Source organism: Gigantopelta aegis, chromosome 1 (assembly GCF_016097555.1).
Source record: "Gigantopelta aegis isolate Gae_Host chromosome 1, Gae_host_genome, whole genome shotgun sequence".
Classification (NCBI taxonomy): domain Eukaryota; kingdom Metazoa; phylum Mollusca; class Gastropoda; order Neomphalida; family Peltospiridae; genus Gigantopelta; species Gigantopelta aegis.
Window position 1 is genome coordinate 3,393,188 of NC_054699.1, and position 14,898 is coordinate 3,408,085.

Genomic DNA, 14,898 nt, shown 5'->3' on the forward strand with positions numbered 1-14,898 from the left:
GGCGACCTCGTGGCCATCCGGGAAGTGCTTGAAGTTTTCCTCGTAGAACCCGCCTGGCAGTCTGTCGGAGTCCGTGACGTCGTCGACCAAGTACTTAGAGTACTGGCCTCGGATCTTCCAGTCGTCCCGGGCGGAAGCAGAAGGCCGAGTCTTGGCAGGTTGGTCCCACGGGGGTGGAGGTGGTGGGTGGGTCACGACCTTCCGCTTTGCAGCACCAACATCCAAAGTAGTACTAGCGGAGTCCCCCGTGGGTGGGGGCCTCGACGCGGACGGACGACGAGTTGGAGCGGGTGACGCTGGCCGCGGTACTGCACTCGTTGGCTGTTCCACTTGCTGCGTCGGTTCTGCCGGTTCCGTCGGTTGGCGAGTGGCTTCCCGTTGAACTGGCTGATCTGGTGATGGTGGGGGCGGCGACGCAGACGGGACCGCCGCTGGCGGTTGAGCCGCCAGCTTTGTTCCCCCCTGGGCCGCCCCTGGCGCACGTTTCCTCTTCCTCGTTCCTCTCCTCTTCGTCTTCGCTGTAGCCGCGTCGCCATACACCAAAGTCACGGTTGCCCGTGACCCGGTGTAAGCGACGCGGTACTCCAACAGCTTCCCGTAACTGGCGAGAAGTCCCCCCCAGGTGTGTGTGTGTGTGGGGGGGGGGGGGCAAGTCTAGAGCGCAAGAAACCACGTCTAACTTCATCGCTAGTCGAGTCGAGTCTATGGAAAGGTAAGCTTGTTTTTGTTTAACGACACCACTAAAGCACATTGATTTTGTTAATCATCGGCTATTGGATGTCAAACATATAGTAATTTTTTTGACACAGTCAGAGAGAGGAAACCCGCTACATTTTTCCATTAGTAGCAAGGGATCTTTTATATGCAAAATCCCACAAACAGGTTGTTTTTCCTGGGAAAACGAAGTGAAACAAGAAAACAACCGGAATTTTATGGAATTCCCATTTTCTCTGATACCCGGAAACAGACAGATTTAGCGAGGTTGTGTGGTAGGATTTAAATGTGAACTAATATATTTAGCGGAGGAACACTGTAAACTTTTCACAGAGCAGCAGCTGGGTTGCCGGGTGTTGTTGATTAATGATACGCTCTTGTTAACTGGTTCGACAAACTGAATTTGTGAAAACAAACCCCCCAAAAAAAGAAAAAGGCTAAAGGAAAAGAGAAGGGAGACGTTACTCTGGAACTGAGACAAGGTAATTTTCACGTCGTATCTAGTACTTGGTGGTGTGGGTGGGGGTGTGGTGGATGTAGGTGTTCCAGACAAAGCACGTCACAGTATATGGAGGATATTAAACGAGCTATGTATTATCAAGTCCCGTACGAAATAATGTTTCTTTGATACGAGCTTCAGTGACAAAGGAAACTTATTTCACGAAGAACTTAAACTTGTTAACACATCGTAGCGAATTTTACATTATATTTATTAACTCACCCCTCCCCCAACCCCACCCCTAGGATACGTATATCACGAAGGATTTGAATAATACATAGAAGCGAATTTGATATTCCATTTATTACCCCCGCCTCCCCCCATCAAAAAAAAAAAAAAAAAAAAAAAGAGAGAGAGAAAGAAACGTGTTAATTGAGTGTTCCTTTAAAATTAATTGTCTTGATTAGTTGCCTAATTCAGTAAATTGTAAATGGATTTGGATTTGTTTTTTAAATGTTGTAATTAAAAATGTATTTTAAGTGTCCGTTTGTCTGTCTGTGGGTATGCATTGCATGTTTTTTTTATGCACACATGTGTATGTATGTATGTATGTATGTAATGTATATATATATATATATATATATATATATATATATATATATATAGTGTTGGAAATCGGTTGCAATTTCATGGTCGATCATCAGTTGTAATCTGTTAGCACTAATCGATCGACTTTCGATTATGCAATCTGTTAGAACTTGGAGAGGATCAGACAAATTCGGAACTATGCACCTATTTTAAACATATGTATATACATGTATATATTTTTTCATCATGATCATCTAAAACGTCTTAAGTAGTAATGTTTACTTTTTAATGTTCTTACGTTTCCAAAACAGATATCTTTTACATGAGATGTAAATTTTGTTGCAGGTTTGTAGAATATTTTTGAGAACAATATAGCAAAGACATAAATGTAGTTCAAATAGCATAATGGATTCATTTCTTCAATATAACTCCATATCAATAAGCAACTAAAACGCTACATTTAAGCATTCTATAATGATATTTTGTTTAAGAATTATGTTATACAACTGAAACAAAATGCAAAGGAAAAACATAGGAAATTACTTAAAGTTAACATAACTATACTTCAGACATAAAATATGCTGGGATTTGGGTTTGTTTTCACGTGTAAGCAAATATCCGTCTAAAAGCTATAACATTTGCATATATGGTTGGGGTTGGGTACTCACAATGAGTATAAGGTAGTTCATAACTTATTTTAGTGGACGAATCGTCCGTGGACAACTTATCAGCTTTTCGGTTTTATTCGGTGCCACCGTATGTGGTTGCGCACCGCTCTTTAATCAAACCAGTTTTTATTCCGTACTTAGATATGCCTAATAATTTATATTTTCTTGGTTCCAATTGTGAATGTATGATAAGAATGTTTGAATGTAACAGATATTTTTATTTCTTTTTAATATATATTTTTTTAAATCTCAGTATTTGTTTTATTCTTTATGACAAATGCGAAAATAAATAAATGTCAATGAACACACAGATTTACCAGTAATAGCGGCATAGCCTCAAAAGGTTAGAAATAAAAAACGTACATAATAATAGCCCACAAATACTGGATTTGATGAATACAAATTCTGACAACGAGCAAGGAAATATTTACTGCGCTTAACAGTTTTCGCGACAATCGATTATGAATTTCACAATCGATCATCACATTGCCAGAGCCCCAACCGATCAATCTTCGATTATAATCGAGCATCGGAACACCACTAATATGCATGTGTGTATATACGTATGCATGAATGAATGGATGGGTGTTGGAATGATGAAACCTTTTATTTTTGAAAAATTCAAAACGAAGAATCAAGAAACTTTCATAGCAAATTAGTTTCCCAAATAGAATTAGAAAACGGAAATTTAATCACAGAGCAAGCGGAAATATTGAAAGAAACAAAACGTTTTTATGAAAAACTGTATTCAAAACAGGAATCTGAATGTGAAGATATAACAAAATTAATTGAAAATTGTAATTTTAATATTCTCTCTGATGAAGAAGCTGCAGAGTTGGATGGGGAATTAATGTACGGTGAAGCTTTATTATTTCTTAAAAATATGAAGAATGAAAAAAGTCCTGGTTCTGATGGATTTCCAGCAGGATTTCTAAAATTCTTTTGGCTAGATTTGTGGCACTTTGTAGTTCGAGCCATCAATTATAGTTACAGTATTCAAGAAATGTCACATGTACAAAAACTAGGTATCATAACCTGCATACCAAAAGCAAACAAACCTAAGCAATTAAAAAAAAAAATGGAGGCCACTCACCCTTTTAAAGTGTACTTATAAAATAGCATCTGGTTGCATCGCAAATAGGATAAAAATCGCATTGGACAAAATTATTGAAAAAGATCAAACAGGATTTATAAAGGGAAGAAATATAGGAGAAAATATAAGGTTAATATATGACATTATGCAATACACAGAAACATAAAAAATACTAGGTCAGCTATTATTAGTTGATTTTGAAAAGGCGTTTAACTCTGGAAATTTATTTAAAAAAACTCTAGACATTTTTAATTTTAAGTGTTCAATAAAAACGTGGATACAAACACTGTATAAAAATTCAGTTTCAGCTGTAATCCAAAATGGTTATCTATCAGAAAGTTTTAAGTTATACAGAGGCTGCAGACAAGGCGATCCGTTATCGCCCTACATTTTTATAATATGTGCAGACATACTTGCCATTTGAATAAGCAATAACAAGAATATTAAGGGAATTTATATTGATGGAGAAGAATATCTTATTTCCCAGTATGCAGATGATACTACTTTTATTTTGGCTGGATCTCCCGAGTCATTGTACGGCACACTTACTACTTTAGACTGCTTTGCAAAAATGTCAGATTTGAAGCTAAATTATTCTAAATCAAAGACAATATGGATTGGCAGAAAAAAGTTCTCAAATGAAGTCTTTCATCATACTAGATGGAAATTAGAATGGGGTTCAACTAAGTTTACTTTATTGGGAATTCGCTTCTCTTTAAATTTAAAAGATATAGTTAAAGATAACTTTGAATCAAAAGTATTAAAAATGGAAAGTACAATGAAAATCTGGGGTGCACGAAAATTGACGTTATTAGACTCACTGTTTTAATGTGTTTTTTAAAAATTAATTTTAATGAGGAATTCCTGGTCCAGCAAAGAACACCTGGCCATGTGCGTGGCTTAAAGGAAGGGACAATTAAGGCATTTGACCTGTATGCATATTCAACGATATATAATGCACATTATTGCTTAATATCAACAAGTAAAATTGTATAGTTAATTAATAAAACGGTTAAATGTGGTGGCTATTATATATAACGAGCGCAGCTATTTTGAACCATCCCAGTGAATACGCCCTATGGCGAGCTAGTGGTTATGTAATACCTAACGTGTCACGTCAGGAATTAGTCTTCGAACTGAAGAAACAAAACATACCTGATTTTTGCGGATGCATCGCAATTTATTCTGTAATAAAAGCCATGGCAGTAAGCCAGCAACAATTATATATATTATTTTTAATACAAAATAAACCACCATTGTCAAAGTGTTGAAATAACTATTATGTTTTGTACATAAATTAACCCACGTACTGAAATAATAATCGGAGTGTTTTCTTAGTTAATTGGAATTTTCTTTCCGTGGCTGTCCCTGTGGTTCCTGATTGGCAGGTGTGTATTTAGACGGTCCCCAGACACTGTGTCTAGACACACTAAAAAGACGTGCCTCTTTTATTAAGATCACAGGGTATTGTGTGATAACCGCACGGACACCCCTCTAATCGTAATGGACATTATCAGCCGTCCTGCTTTATTACTGTAAGTAATTCTGTAAAACCCTTGATTAAGTAGATTTTCCCATCTAAAATCACAAAACTGACTAATTACGTAGTCCCAAAGAAAAGAAAATTATCACTTGGGTATCGTGAGTGGCCGTTTTTGCTCGAACGTAGCATACCAATAGGCCTAATAATATGCTTTTTTTCCTTTGGATTTCTTTAAAAAAGAAAAATACTGTAACTCCATTTCGTTCTATTGATGCAAATTGAAATATATTTAGTTAAATAGTTTATTATACTATCAAGTCATTTATGTGGTTTTACAAGTCGGGTTGATGAAGGCGACGCGCCTTGTCGTAAAAATTAGAGCGTTTGTTTACACTGCATAAAGGAGATGGACGGAGCTGACGTCACTTCGCTCAAGCTATACCACCGGACGTTACAAAAACGAAACAGAATGGCTGCTCCCAGTTAGCAGGAATAATCATATTTTTTTTATTAACTCTAAAATTACGCATTTTTCATTTGTTAAAGTGTCAGTATGTGTTGGTGGTCCGGGTATGCATCTTTCCAACACATAAGGCTCTTGTTTGAGTTTACTCTCCCTTTAATTGTTGAAAATGAGGTAAAGTACACATGGCAAGTACGCTAACTGATTCAGAGCCTCGTTCCATGAAGCGATCTTAGCGTTAAGATCACCTTAAGTACATAATACATAATGTTACATTTAAAGTGACATACCCTAGACTTTAAACACTTTACAGAAGTTTCACTATTAAAGTGACAGACCCTAGATTTTAAACACTTTATGGCATAGTTTCACTATTAAAGTAACATACCCTAGATTTTAAACACTTTACGGCATAGTTTCAATATTAAAGTAACAGACCCTAGATTTTAAACACTTTACGGCATAGTTTCACTATTAAAGAAACAGACCCTAGATTTTAAACACTTTACGGCATAGTTTCACTATTAAAGTAACAGACCCTAGATTTTAAACACTTTACGGCATAGTTTCACTATTAAAGTAACAGACCCTAGATTTTAAACACTTTACAGCACAGTTTCACTATTAAAGTGACGGACCGTAGATTTTAAACACTTTACGGCATAATTTCAACACGTGAAAATTAACACTAAGTTTAGTTAATCTATAAACCTGTAACACATTTGGATAAAGTTGCAGTTGAGTGAAGCATGAGTCTGTGACTTTGAAATGGTGAAATACCCTCTAAAAATGGAGTAAAACTCAACTCCATAACTGTTACTTCTCAGACTCACATGCGTTTTTTAAAATATGAGAACTGCATTTAGTGATATTAAAAACACCAGGATGACCAAAAAGACTTTGAATATACGGAAATGGCTAATCTAACCAATCCAATCTAAGTAAAGTATGTCCCTTTAAAACCTCAAGGTAACGCGTTGGAAACAGTGACATATAGCAAAATAAGGCTCTGGCAGCTATTTTTTTAACGTAAGATTTTTTTGCTTTCCCGCGCTCCATTTCTGTCCAACTTTTCATATGTTGTTCTGTATGTCTGAACGTACAAGAAATGACAATAAAACGTTTTGTTGCAATTTTTTTGATGTATGGGTATTTTGGCGGTATATTGACCCGCCTATCTCGATGGTACCCTCCCAACGTTCGGGGGGAAAACAGGATCTAAAAATAGAACGATTCGACGCTGACTACATAATTTCCTACGTTTCACATTTCACAGTTTAATGTTAAACACATCCTATTTAAATGTTGTTTTTTTTTTGTTTTTTTGTTTTTTTTAAACTGGTGGGATGCTTCATTCAGCAAGTCAGCAGTACAGTATTGGTAGATTCACTGTCATTATTGGTATTCGGGAATAGCAGGAAAGTAATTCATTAGTATGTAACCCCTGCTAGTTCATGACAAAACACGACTCGTAGGGAAAACCTATCAATATATAAATAGTACATTTTGTTTAATAATTTGACATAACAACATGACATATATGAAAAATATAATAAATGTCTGGGTCCTACATAAAACATACAAATACACGTAACATTAAAACACCTTCTCGTTACAGAACCTGTAGCACGATGGCTAAGTGGCACTGGCGTAGCCGGGGGAGGGGGGGCGTGTCCCCACTCAAATCAAACTTCTTTTTCATAGGCAGTGTGGTTGCCCCCCGCCATGTGGGTGGTCATTCCGTATAGAATTTTGGCTAGATGGCTAGTTTGATAATGAACCAGTTGGAAAAAAAATTGTTTGGTTTAACGACACCACTAGAGCACATTGATTTATTAATCATCGGCTATTGGATGTCAAACATATGGTAATTTTTGACGGTCATAGAGAAAACCCGCTACATTTTTCCATTAGTAGCAAGGAATCTTTTATATGCACCATCCCACAGACAGGATAGCACATACCACGGGTTTTAATATACCAGTCGTGGTGTACTGGCTGGAACGAGAAATAGCCTAATGGGCCCCACCGACGGAATACCAATTTGTTCTTCTAAATGTTTTTTGTTTTTTACTTACTTACTTACTTACTTATTTACTTACTTTAGTTACTTATTTTTATTAATTAAATTGTGTATGTTACTTAATGAACTTATTTACCTTATTTTAACAGAGTGGTTCTCTAGCAGGGAGCTAAATTCTTCTCTTGACAGTTTTACCCTGCACGCAAAATGTTGCCATTTCGTCAGACTGTGGCCATTTTCCTGATGGTTACAAATGTGGTGCTGCTCTCTGTCGTGGTGTATAAAACATCACAGCTGTACACGAAACCGCACTCTACCATCTTCAGTAACTCGGAGATCTGTCACAAGGTCACGTGTAAACCAGGAGAGCGGTGCTGTGACGTCACTGCAACCAACAAAACCGTCAATGGTTCTTTGTATTGCTGTTACGATGACTACGATGACTACGTTGACTACGGGGAACGTATTCGTAGTATTATGCTAAAGGTAGGCATATGCTATCATAGACTGATTACAAATTATAATATACGTTACGCCATTCGTTTAAATGTTTTAGTTGTGTGAATGTATACTGTGTGTTGTTTTTTCGGTGCACTGATCCGCACACACATGCGACGACCAGCAATTTTAGTCTAGCAGTGATCACGTGACAGTCAAAATGGCAGCTTTTCCCCCGCATTTGTTTTGACGGTGGTCATCGAGTCATGTTCTACACCATATTTGTTGTGACGTAAAATAGTGAATTTACGTAAAGCAGCACTGAATCCGTCCCGCACGCTTTAAGGTCCTTTGGGATATAACCACACAATTTGTTCAGAAAACCTATATAAACATATCTGGTATTCCAAGCGCAGACTCGATCTCTGCAAGTCACATCTCCTTTTTAGCCTTCTTGCTATATTTAGGGGATGCTGTGTCAAAACGACATGACATTGTCTGCCACAGCACCACTAATTCATCCTCTTCTTCTGTAGGCCACATGTTGCTGGAGGCTGCCATTTTGAGTCATGTGATCACTATCTATCCGTTCATTGGTAGTTTAAATTATTACGTCAACGTTTTGTTGCATTGAAGGCGCACACGTTTGCGACGGCGTGCAATTACATGTAATAAAATCAAACATGTTTGATCGGAGCAATTTCATTTGCATGCAACAAAACTAAACGACGTTTAGGAATGGAACATAATTGAAAATGATATATTCAGTTTATTGATACAAAATTAGCCAGGAGCAGTTTGAAGTCTATAATTCGACAATCAATATGCACAATTATTTAACAAACTTCTAATAACATTAAATGGAATCCTGTGACTTGGATATTTTAAAAACCAACCAGGAATGCTTTGACAATCTCAAGTCGTTTGTCCGTGCACGTTTTTAATTGTTTTATGTTTCTTCTTCTTCTTCTTCTTATTGTTATTGTTATTGTTATTTTTATTGTTATTATTATTATTATTATTATTATTATTATTATCGTTATTAATTAACATTTATCCAACAAAATTCAATTTAGATTATGAATAAAATAAATTTCAAGTTAAATCTTTACGAAATTAGAAAACAGTGTACTTATTTCTTAAGCGTAGGGATCATTTGCTGTTATGCAAGTACATTTTTTATCAGGTTTCTGGCAATGATCCGCGGATGTGTTGTGCGTCATTTAATCTCGTCTGCATAAAGAGCTTTTGCAGCAGACCCAAAAAGAGTATCTTATGTTTAGTAGCATGTTTCTTCTTTAACACACTAGAGCAAACGTCACAGATATATTGTTTTAACAAACTACAGTCTGTTATGAATGTGATGAGGTGTCGTTTAACATTCCTTTCTTTTCCCACGTCATGAGAAAACATTTGTGCAATACGTATTTCAAACTTCCTATACTAGATGACAGTTATATTGTTTTAATTATTTTTCAGCAACTGAAGGACAATTATGAAAGGGATATAAAAAATGGTAAGTTCCATCAACTGCACACACACACACATATATACACACACACACACATACACACACATACACACACACATACGCGCACAAACACACACACACACACACAGACACATACACACACATACATACACACACATACATACACACATACACACACAGACATACACAAACACACACATACGCACGCACACACACACACACACACAGACACATACACACACACGGATACACACACACACATACATACACACACATACATACACACACACAAAAACATACACAAACACACAGATACATACACAACACACACACACACACACACACACACAGAGAGACATACACAAACACACACACACACACAAACACACACACACGCACACACATACACACACGCACGCACACATACACACACACAGACATGCACAGAAAATATGAAAATTATTTTTGTCATTATGAGTGACCACAGGGTTAACAAGTAGAGGATATTTCATATTTTTTGTCAAATATGATTTATATCACATCTCACGAGTCGCGCTTGCGTGACTATTGTGATATGACTGCAAACTTCACGAGATGAGATATAAATCTTATTTGATATAAATCTTATTTATTATATAACTTTTGGCAATTTTGTTATATTTCTAAAATGTCAGCAGCAAAATAGTTTCGGCTTTCTTACAGTGAACATAACACTTTTTACAGTGACGATAACACATTTTAAAATTTTTACTCTAAAATGTGTTATCGTCACTGAATGACTAATAACACTTTTATTTCAGATATTTTAAGAAATTTCACTAAATGTTATAGGCCTATAATAAATTATAAATTATGTTATTTCAGACAACCACCTCCAGAGGGTGAGGAAAGTTGCTGCTGTTGTAAACGTATTATAGACCACGTATTACACTTAGTTCGTAATGTTATTTCAGATGACCATCTCCAGAGGGTGAGGAAAGTTGCTGTTGTTGTAAACGTATTATAGACCACGTATTACACTTAGTTCGTAATATTATTTCAGATGACCATCTCCAGAGGGTGAGGAAAGTTGCTGTTGTTGTAAACGTATTATAGACCACGTATTACACTTAGTTCGTAATATTATTTCAGATGACCATCTCCAGAGGGTGAGGAAAGTTGCTGCTGTTGTAAACGTATTATAGACCACGTATTACACTTAGTTCGTAATATTATTTCAGATGACCATCTCCAGAGGGTGAGGAAAGTTGCTGCTGTTGTAAACGTATTATAGACCACGTATTACACTTAGTTCGTAATGTTATTTCAGATGACCATCTCCAGAGGGTGAGGAAAGTTGCTGTTGTTGTAAACGTATTATAGACCACGTATTACACTTAGTTCGTAATGCTATTTCAGATGACCATCTCCAGAGGGTGAGGAAAGTTGCTGTTGTTGTAAACGTATTATAGACCACGTATTACACTTAGTTCGTAATGTTATTTCAGATGACCATCTCCAGAGGGTGAGGAAAGTTGCTGTTGTTGTAAACGTATTATAGACCACGTATTACACTTAGTTCGTAATATTATTTCAGATGACCATCTCCAGAGGGTGAGGAAAGTTGCTGTTGTTGTAAACGTATTATAACACGTATTACACTTAGTTCGTAATATTATTTCAGATGACCATCTCCAGAGGGTGAGGAAAGTTGCTGCTGTTGTAAACGTATTATAGACCACGTATTACACTTAGTTCGTAATGTTATTTCAGATGACCATCTCCAGAGGGTGAGGACATCTGCTGCTGTTGTAAACGTATTATAGACCACGTATTACACTTAGTTCGTAATGTTATTTCAGATGACCATCTCCAGAGGGTGAGGAAAGTTGCTGTTGTTGTAAACGTATTACAAACCACGTATTACACTTAGTTCGTAATGTTATTTCAGATGACCATCTCCAGAGGGTGAGGAACGTTGCTGTTGTTGTAAACGTATTATAGACCACGTATTACATTTAGTTCGTAATGTTATTTCAGATGACCATCTCCAGAGGGTGAGGAAAGTTGCTGTTGTTGTAAACGTATTATAGACCACGTATTACATTTAGTTCGTAATGTTATTTCAGATGACCATCTCCAGAGGGTGAGGAAAGTTGCTGTTGTTGTAAACGTATTATAGACCACGTATTACATTTAGTTCGTAATGCTATTTCAGATGACCATCTCCAGAGGGTGAGGAAAGTTGCTGCTGTTGTAAACGTATTATAGACCACGTATTACACTTACTTCGTAATGTTATTTCAGATGACCATCTCCAGAGGGTGAGGAAAGTTGCTGTTGTTGTAAACGTATTATAGACCACGTATTACATTTAGTTCGTAATGTTATTTCAGATGACCATCTCCAGAGGGTGAGGAAAGTTGCTGTTGTTGTAAACGTATTATAGACCTCGTATTACATTTAGTTCGTAATGTTATTTCAGATGACCATCTCCAGAGGGTGAGGAAAGTTGCTGTTGTTGTAAACGTATTATAGACCACGTATTACACTTAGTTCGTAATGTTATTTCAGATGACCATCTCCAGAGGGTGAGGAAAGTTGCTGTTGTTGTAAACGAAGACAAAACTCAACAGAAACCTGCTGCTCATCTGCAGATGGACCCTGATGCAGTGTATGACAAAGGTGGGATTTGTTTTTTAGAAAGATAATAGACTCTCGGTCGATTTCAGACTGTTGTCACAACAGGAATCTTGGCACATTCTGTATTGAAAAATCCACAATAACTAGTTATGATCAGCTAAGGAATATTCACTTTGAACGTACAACGTAAACAAACGAAGCGATGTTAAAAGATACTACTAATAAATATTTTTGTTAATAACAATATATTTAGTATTTCGTAATATCTTATTTCAATAAGAACTATTTTGTTTTGGTGTATAAATATAGGCAACAAAGTGGTCATTGCGCATGGATCTACTACTCCGTAAAACGATAAAGTTATCAAATAGGCCTAAATAGAAATTATTATACGAGCTTGTGTATCGTATTGATTTTACGAAACGAGTGTCAGGATTTTTGTATTGCCCGAGCGAGAGTGAGGGTAATACATGAATCCCAACACTAGTTTCGTAAAATCAGTACGACTCACACGCGAGTGTACTAATTTCTATATTATCTATATTATTATTGTTGTTTTCTTTACGAATAACAAGAACCGACTAAAAAAATTTCAGCCACAACTAGAAGGAGACGATGAAATGACGTCACATTTCAAATGCACAGTCTGAGCTAGGACTGGAGAAGCAACGTCATGTTATGATGTGGCTTCTCAAAAATATGTCATTACACTTGTTACTACACGTGTGCTTCGTATGATTATTATTATTATTAACTCGGTTATGTTGAACCATATGGATAATAAAATGCTTCATTTACTTAGCGTATTATGTATAATACTGGGTGGCTTTCTTTCCCCCCAGATGAACATATCTCGGCTCTCCGGTGGAAAACAAATGGGAAGAGATCGTTTGTGAAAGACGGACTCACTGTCGTTGAAGAAGGGATTCGGGTGGAGAAAGAAGGTAACTATTTCATCTACAGCAACGTCGTGTTTTACGGCAACCAGACTAAGGAACTCGATTTCGCCAGACTTTGTCATTACCTGGACAAACGCGTCCCCACGACAAGAAGGTCTAAATTCCAACAGCTGTCGTCCAACCCCCAGTCGACGTGTAAAGTCCGACGAGGGAAGCTCGCCTTCGCGCCATCCTACATCGGCGCTGTCTACCATCTGGAGGCCGGGGCCACGGTGATGGTGAGGACGTCGTCGGTGGATAGACTTGTCAAACAGCCACAGTCGACGTACTTCGGAATTTACATGATTTAATAGTCCGAGTATCTTCTTATTCCTAACAGCCAGGGTCGTATGTAGCTTAAAATAACTAGGTAATTACTAGTACTGGGGTGGGGGTGGGGTGGGGTGGGGGGTGGGGGGGTGGGGGTGGGGGGCAGTATACAAAGAAGTCTCTGATCATGGTCTTAGCACTTTTAACAATACACATTTGCGTATTTTTCGGCGAGGAGGCTACTTTTTCACTGCCAGCCCCCCCCCCCCCCCGCCCATTCCCTCCCTAGATACGACCCTGGCAGCAGTGTTTCTCAACCTGTGTTCAACAACTCGGCCTGTTACAGTGTTCTGTCTCACACCGCGGACGTATGACAAACCCTGAGTGAGTGCTCCGCAAGGCTCAATGGGTAGATGTAAACCACTTGCACCGACCAGTGATCCATAACTGGTTCAACAAAGGCCATGGTTTGTGCTATCCTGCCTGTGGGAAGCGCAAATAAAAGATCCCTTGCTGCTAATCGGAAAGAGTAGCCCATGTAGTGACGACAGCGGGTTTCTTCTCAAAATCTGTGTGGTCCTTAACCATATGTCTGACGCCATATAACCGTAAATAAAATGTGTTGAGTGCGTCGTAAATAAAACATTTCTTTCTTTCTTTCTGGACCCAGCCAAGGGTTAACCCCTAGGAAGGAGCCAGTGGGCGGACATGCCCGAATCTTCAAATGTAGTCTAGATATGGTTGGAAAAAAAATGAAGATGCAAAATCAAAACGAACATGGTACGGTCTGTCGTACATCCAAGGTGTGATTTGGAAAATGGATTCGAGTTGCCACTGTACATTATTGGAGTGTTCAGGAGGGAAAACATCCGCGTACAGTTTGACTAGTTTCCATCGTATTCTGTCCTGTCACAGTCATTCATTTCTGTGTACAAAAAACAGTTTAGTGAGCTACCTTGAGCACTCGGCTTTCTGAACATAGTTCATATTACAGTTATGGGCCAAATTAAATCTAAATGGCAACATATTCAGGACAGTCTCACGAAGTATATTTTAGTATGAGATTAGGGCGAGAAAAGGGGATTGAGAAACACTGCCCTACATTACTTAGAATCACAGTTATGGTTAGTTCTTTTAGAACTGAAAATGCGCAATTTTAAGCAACCGCACGGTCGGTGGTTTAATTGATATGTGGCAGGTTTCGGATAGAAGATTAAAAACTATATATCTTCAACATCCCGACTGCCATTATGACCAATGATCGTGGTGGTTATATATACCGTATGACAACCGCGTGTTTTCGGTTGTAAATGTCGCGTTTTCGTTATCAAATTGTCTAACCTTTGCTGTAGTTTACAGTAGTGTTCAGCCCGTTTGAGCTAAAAGGAAACCGATGGAATGTCAGGTAACTCTGTAATAAATAATCCTAAAATAGATACTAAATCGTTAAAACGTTAAACAAATTTCTTTAAAATATTAACATAAAATTATATACATGTGGATTAAATCTTTCATTTTTTGGTGGGGGGAGGGGGGGGGGGGGTATTGGGGCTTTTAGGGATTATTATTTATTTATTTATTTATTTATTTTTGTTACTGCTGGAAGAGACGAAGTAAAAGAATTACATGAGCAGTGTTGCCTTTAACGTGAATGTAGGGCCTACTAC

The 14,898-nt window shown here is 37.6% G+C and overlaps 1 protein-coding gene across 1 annotated transcript; it reads left to right on the forward strand.

Annotated features, from left to right (window-relative positions):
* The first annotated feature begins 849 nt into the window (after positions 1 to 849).
* On the forward strand, positions 850 to 13,706 carry LOC121369287 (lymphotoxin-alpha-like). Its single transcript, XM_041494254.1, has 5 exons — positions 850 to 1,196; positions 7,621 to 7,957; positions 9,389 to 9,425; positions 11,955 to 12,065; positions 12,866 to 13,706. Exons 2-5 carry the CDS (start codon positions 7,679 to 7,681, stop codon positions 13,270 to 13,272), a joined length of 834 nt encoding a protein of 277 aa, XP_041350188.1. The 5' UTR covers positions 850 to 1,196; positions 7,621 to 7,678; the 3' UTR covers positions 13,273 to 13,706.
* Positions 13,707 to 14,898: the final 1,192 nt, after the last annotated feature.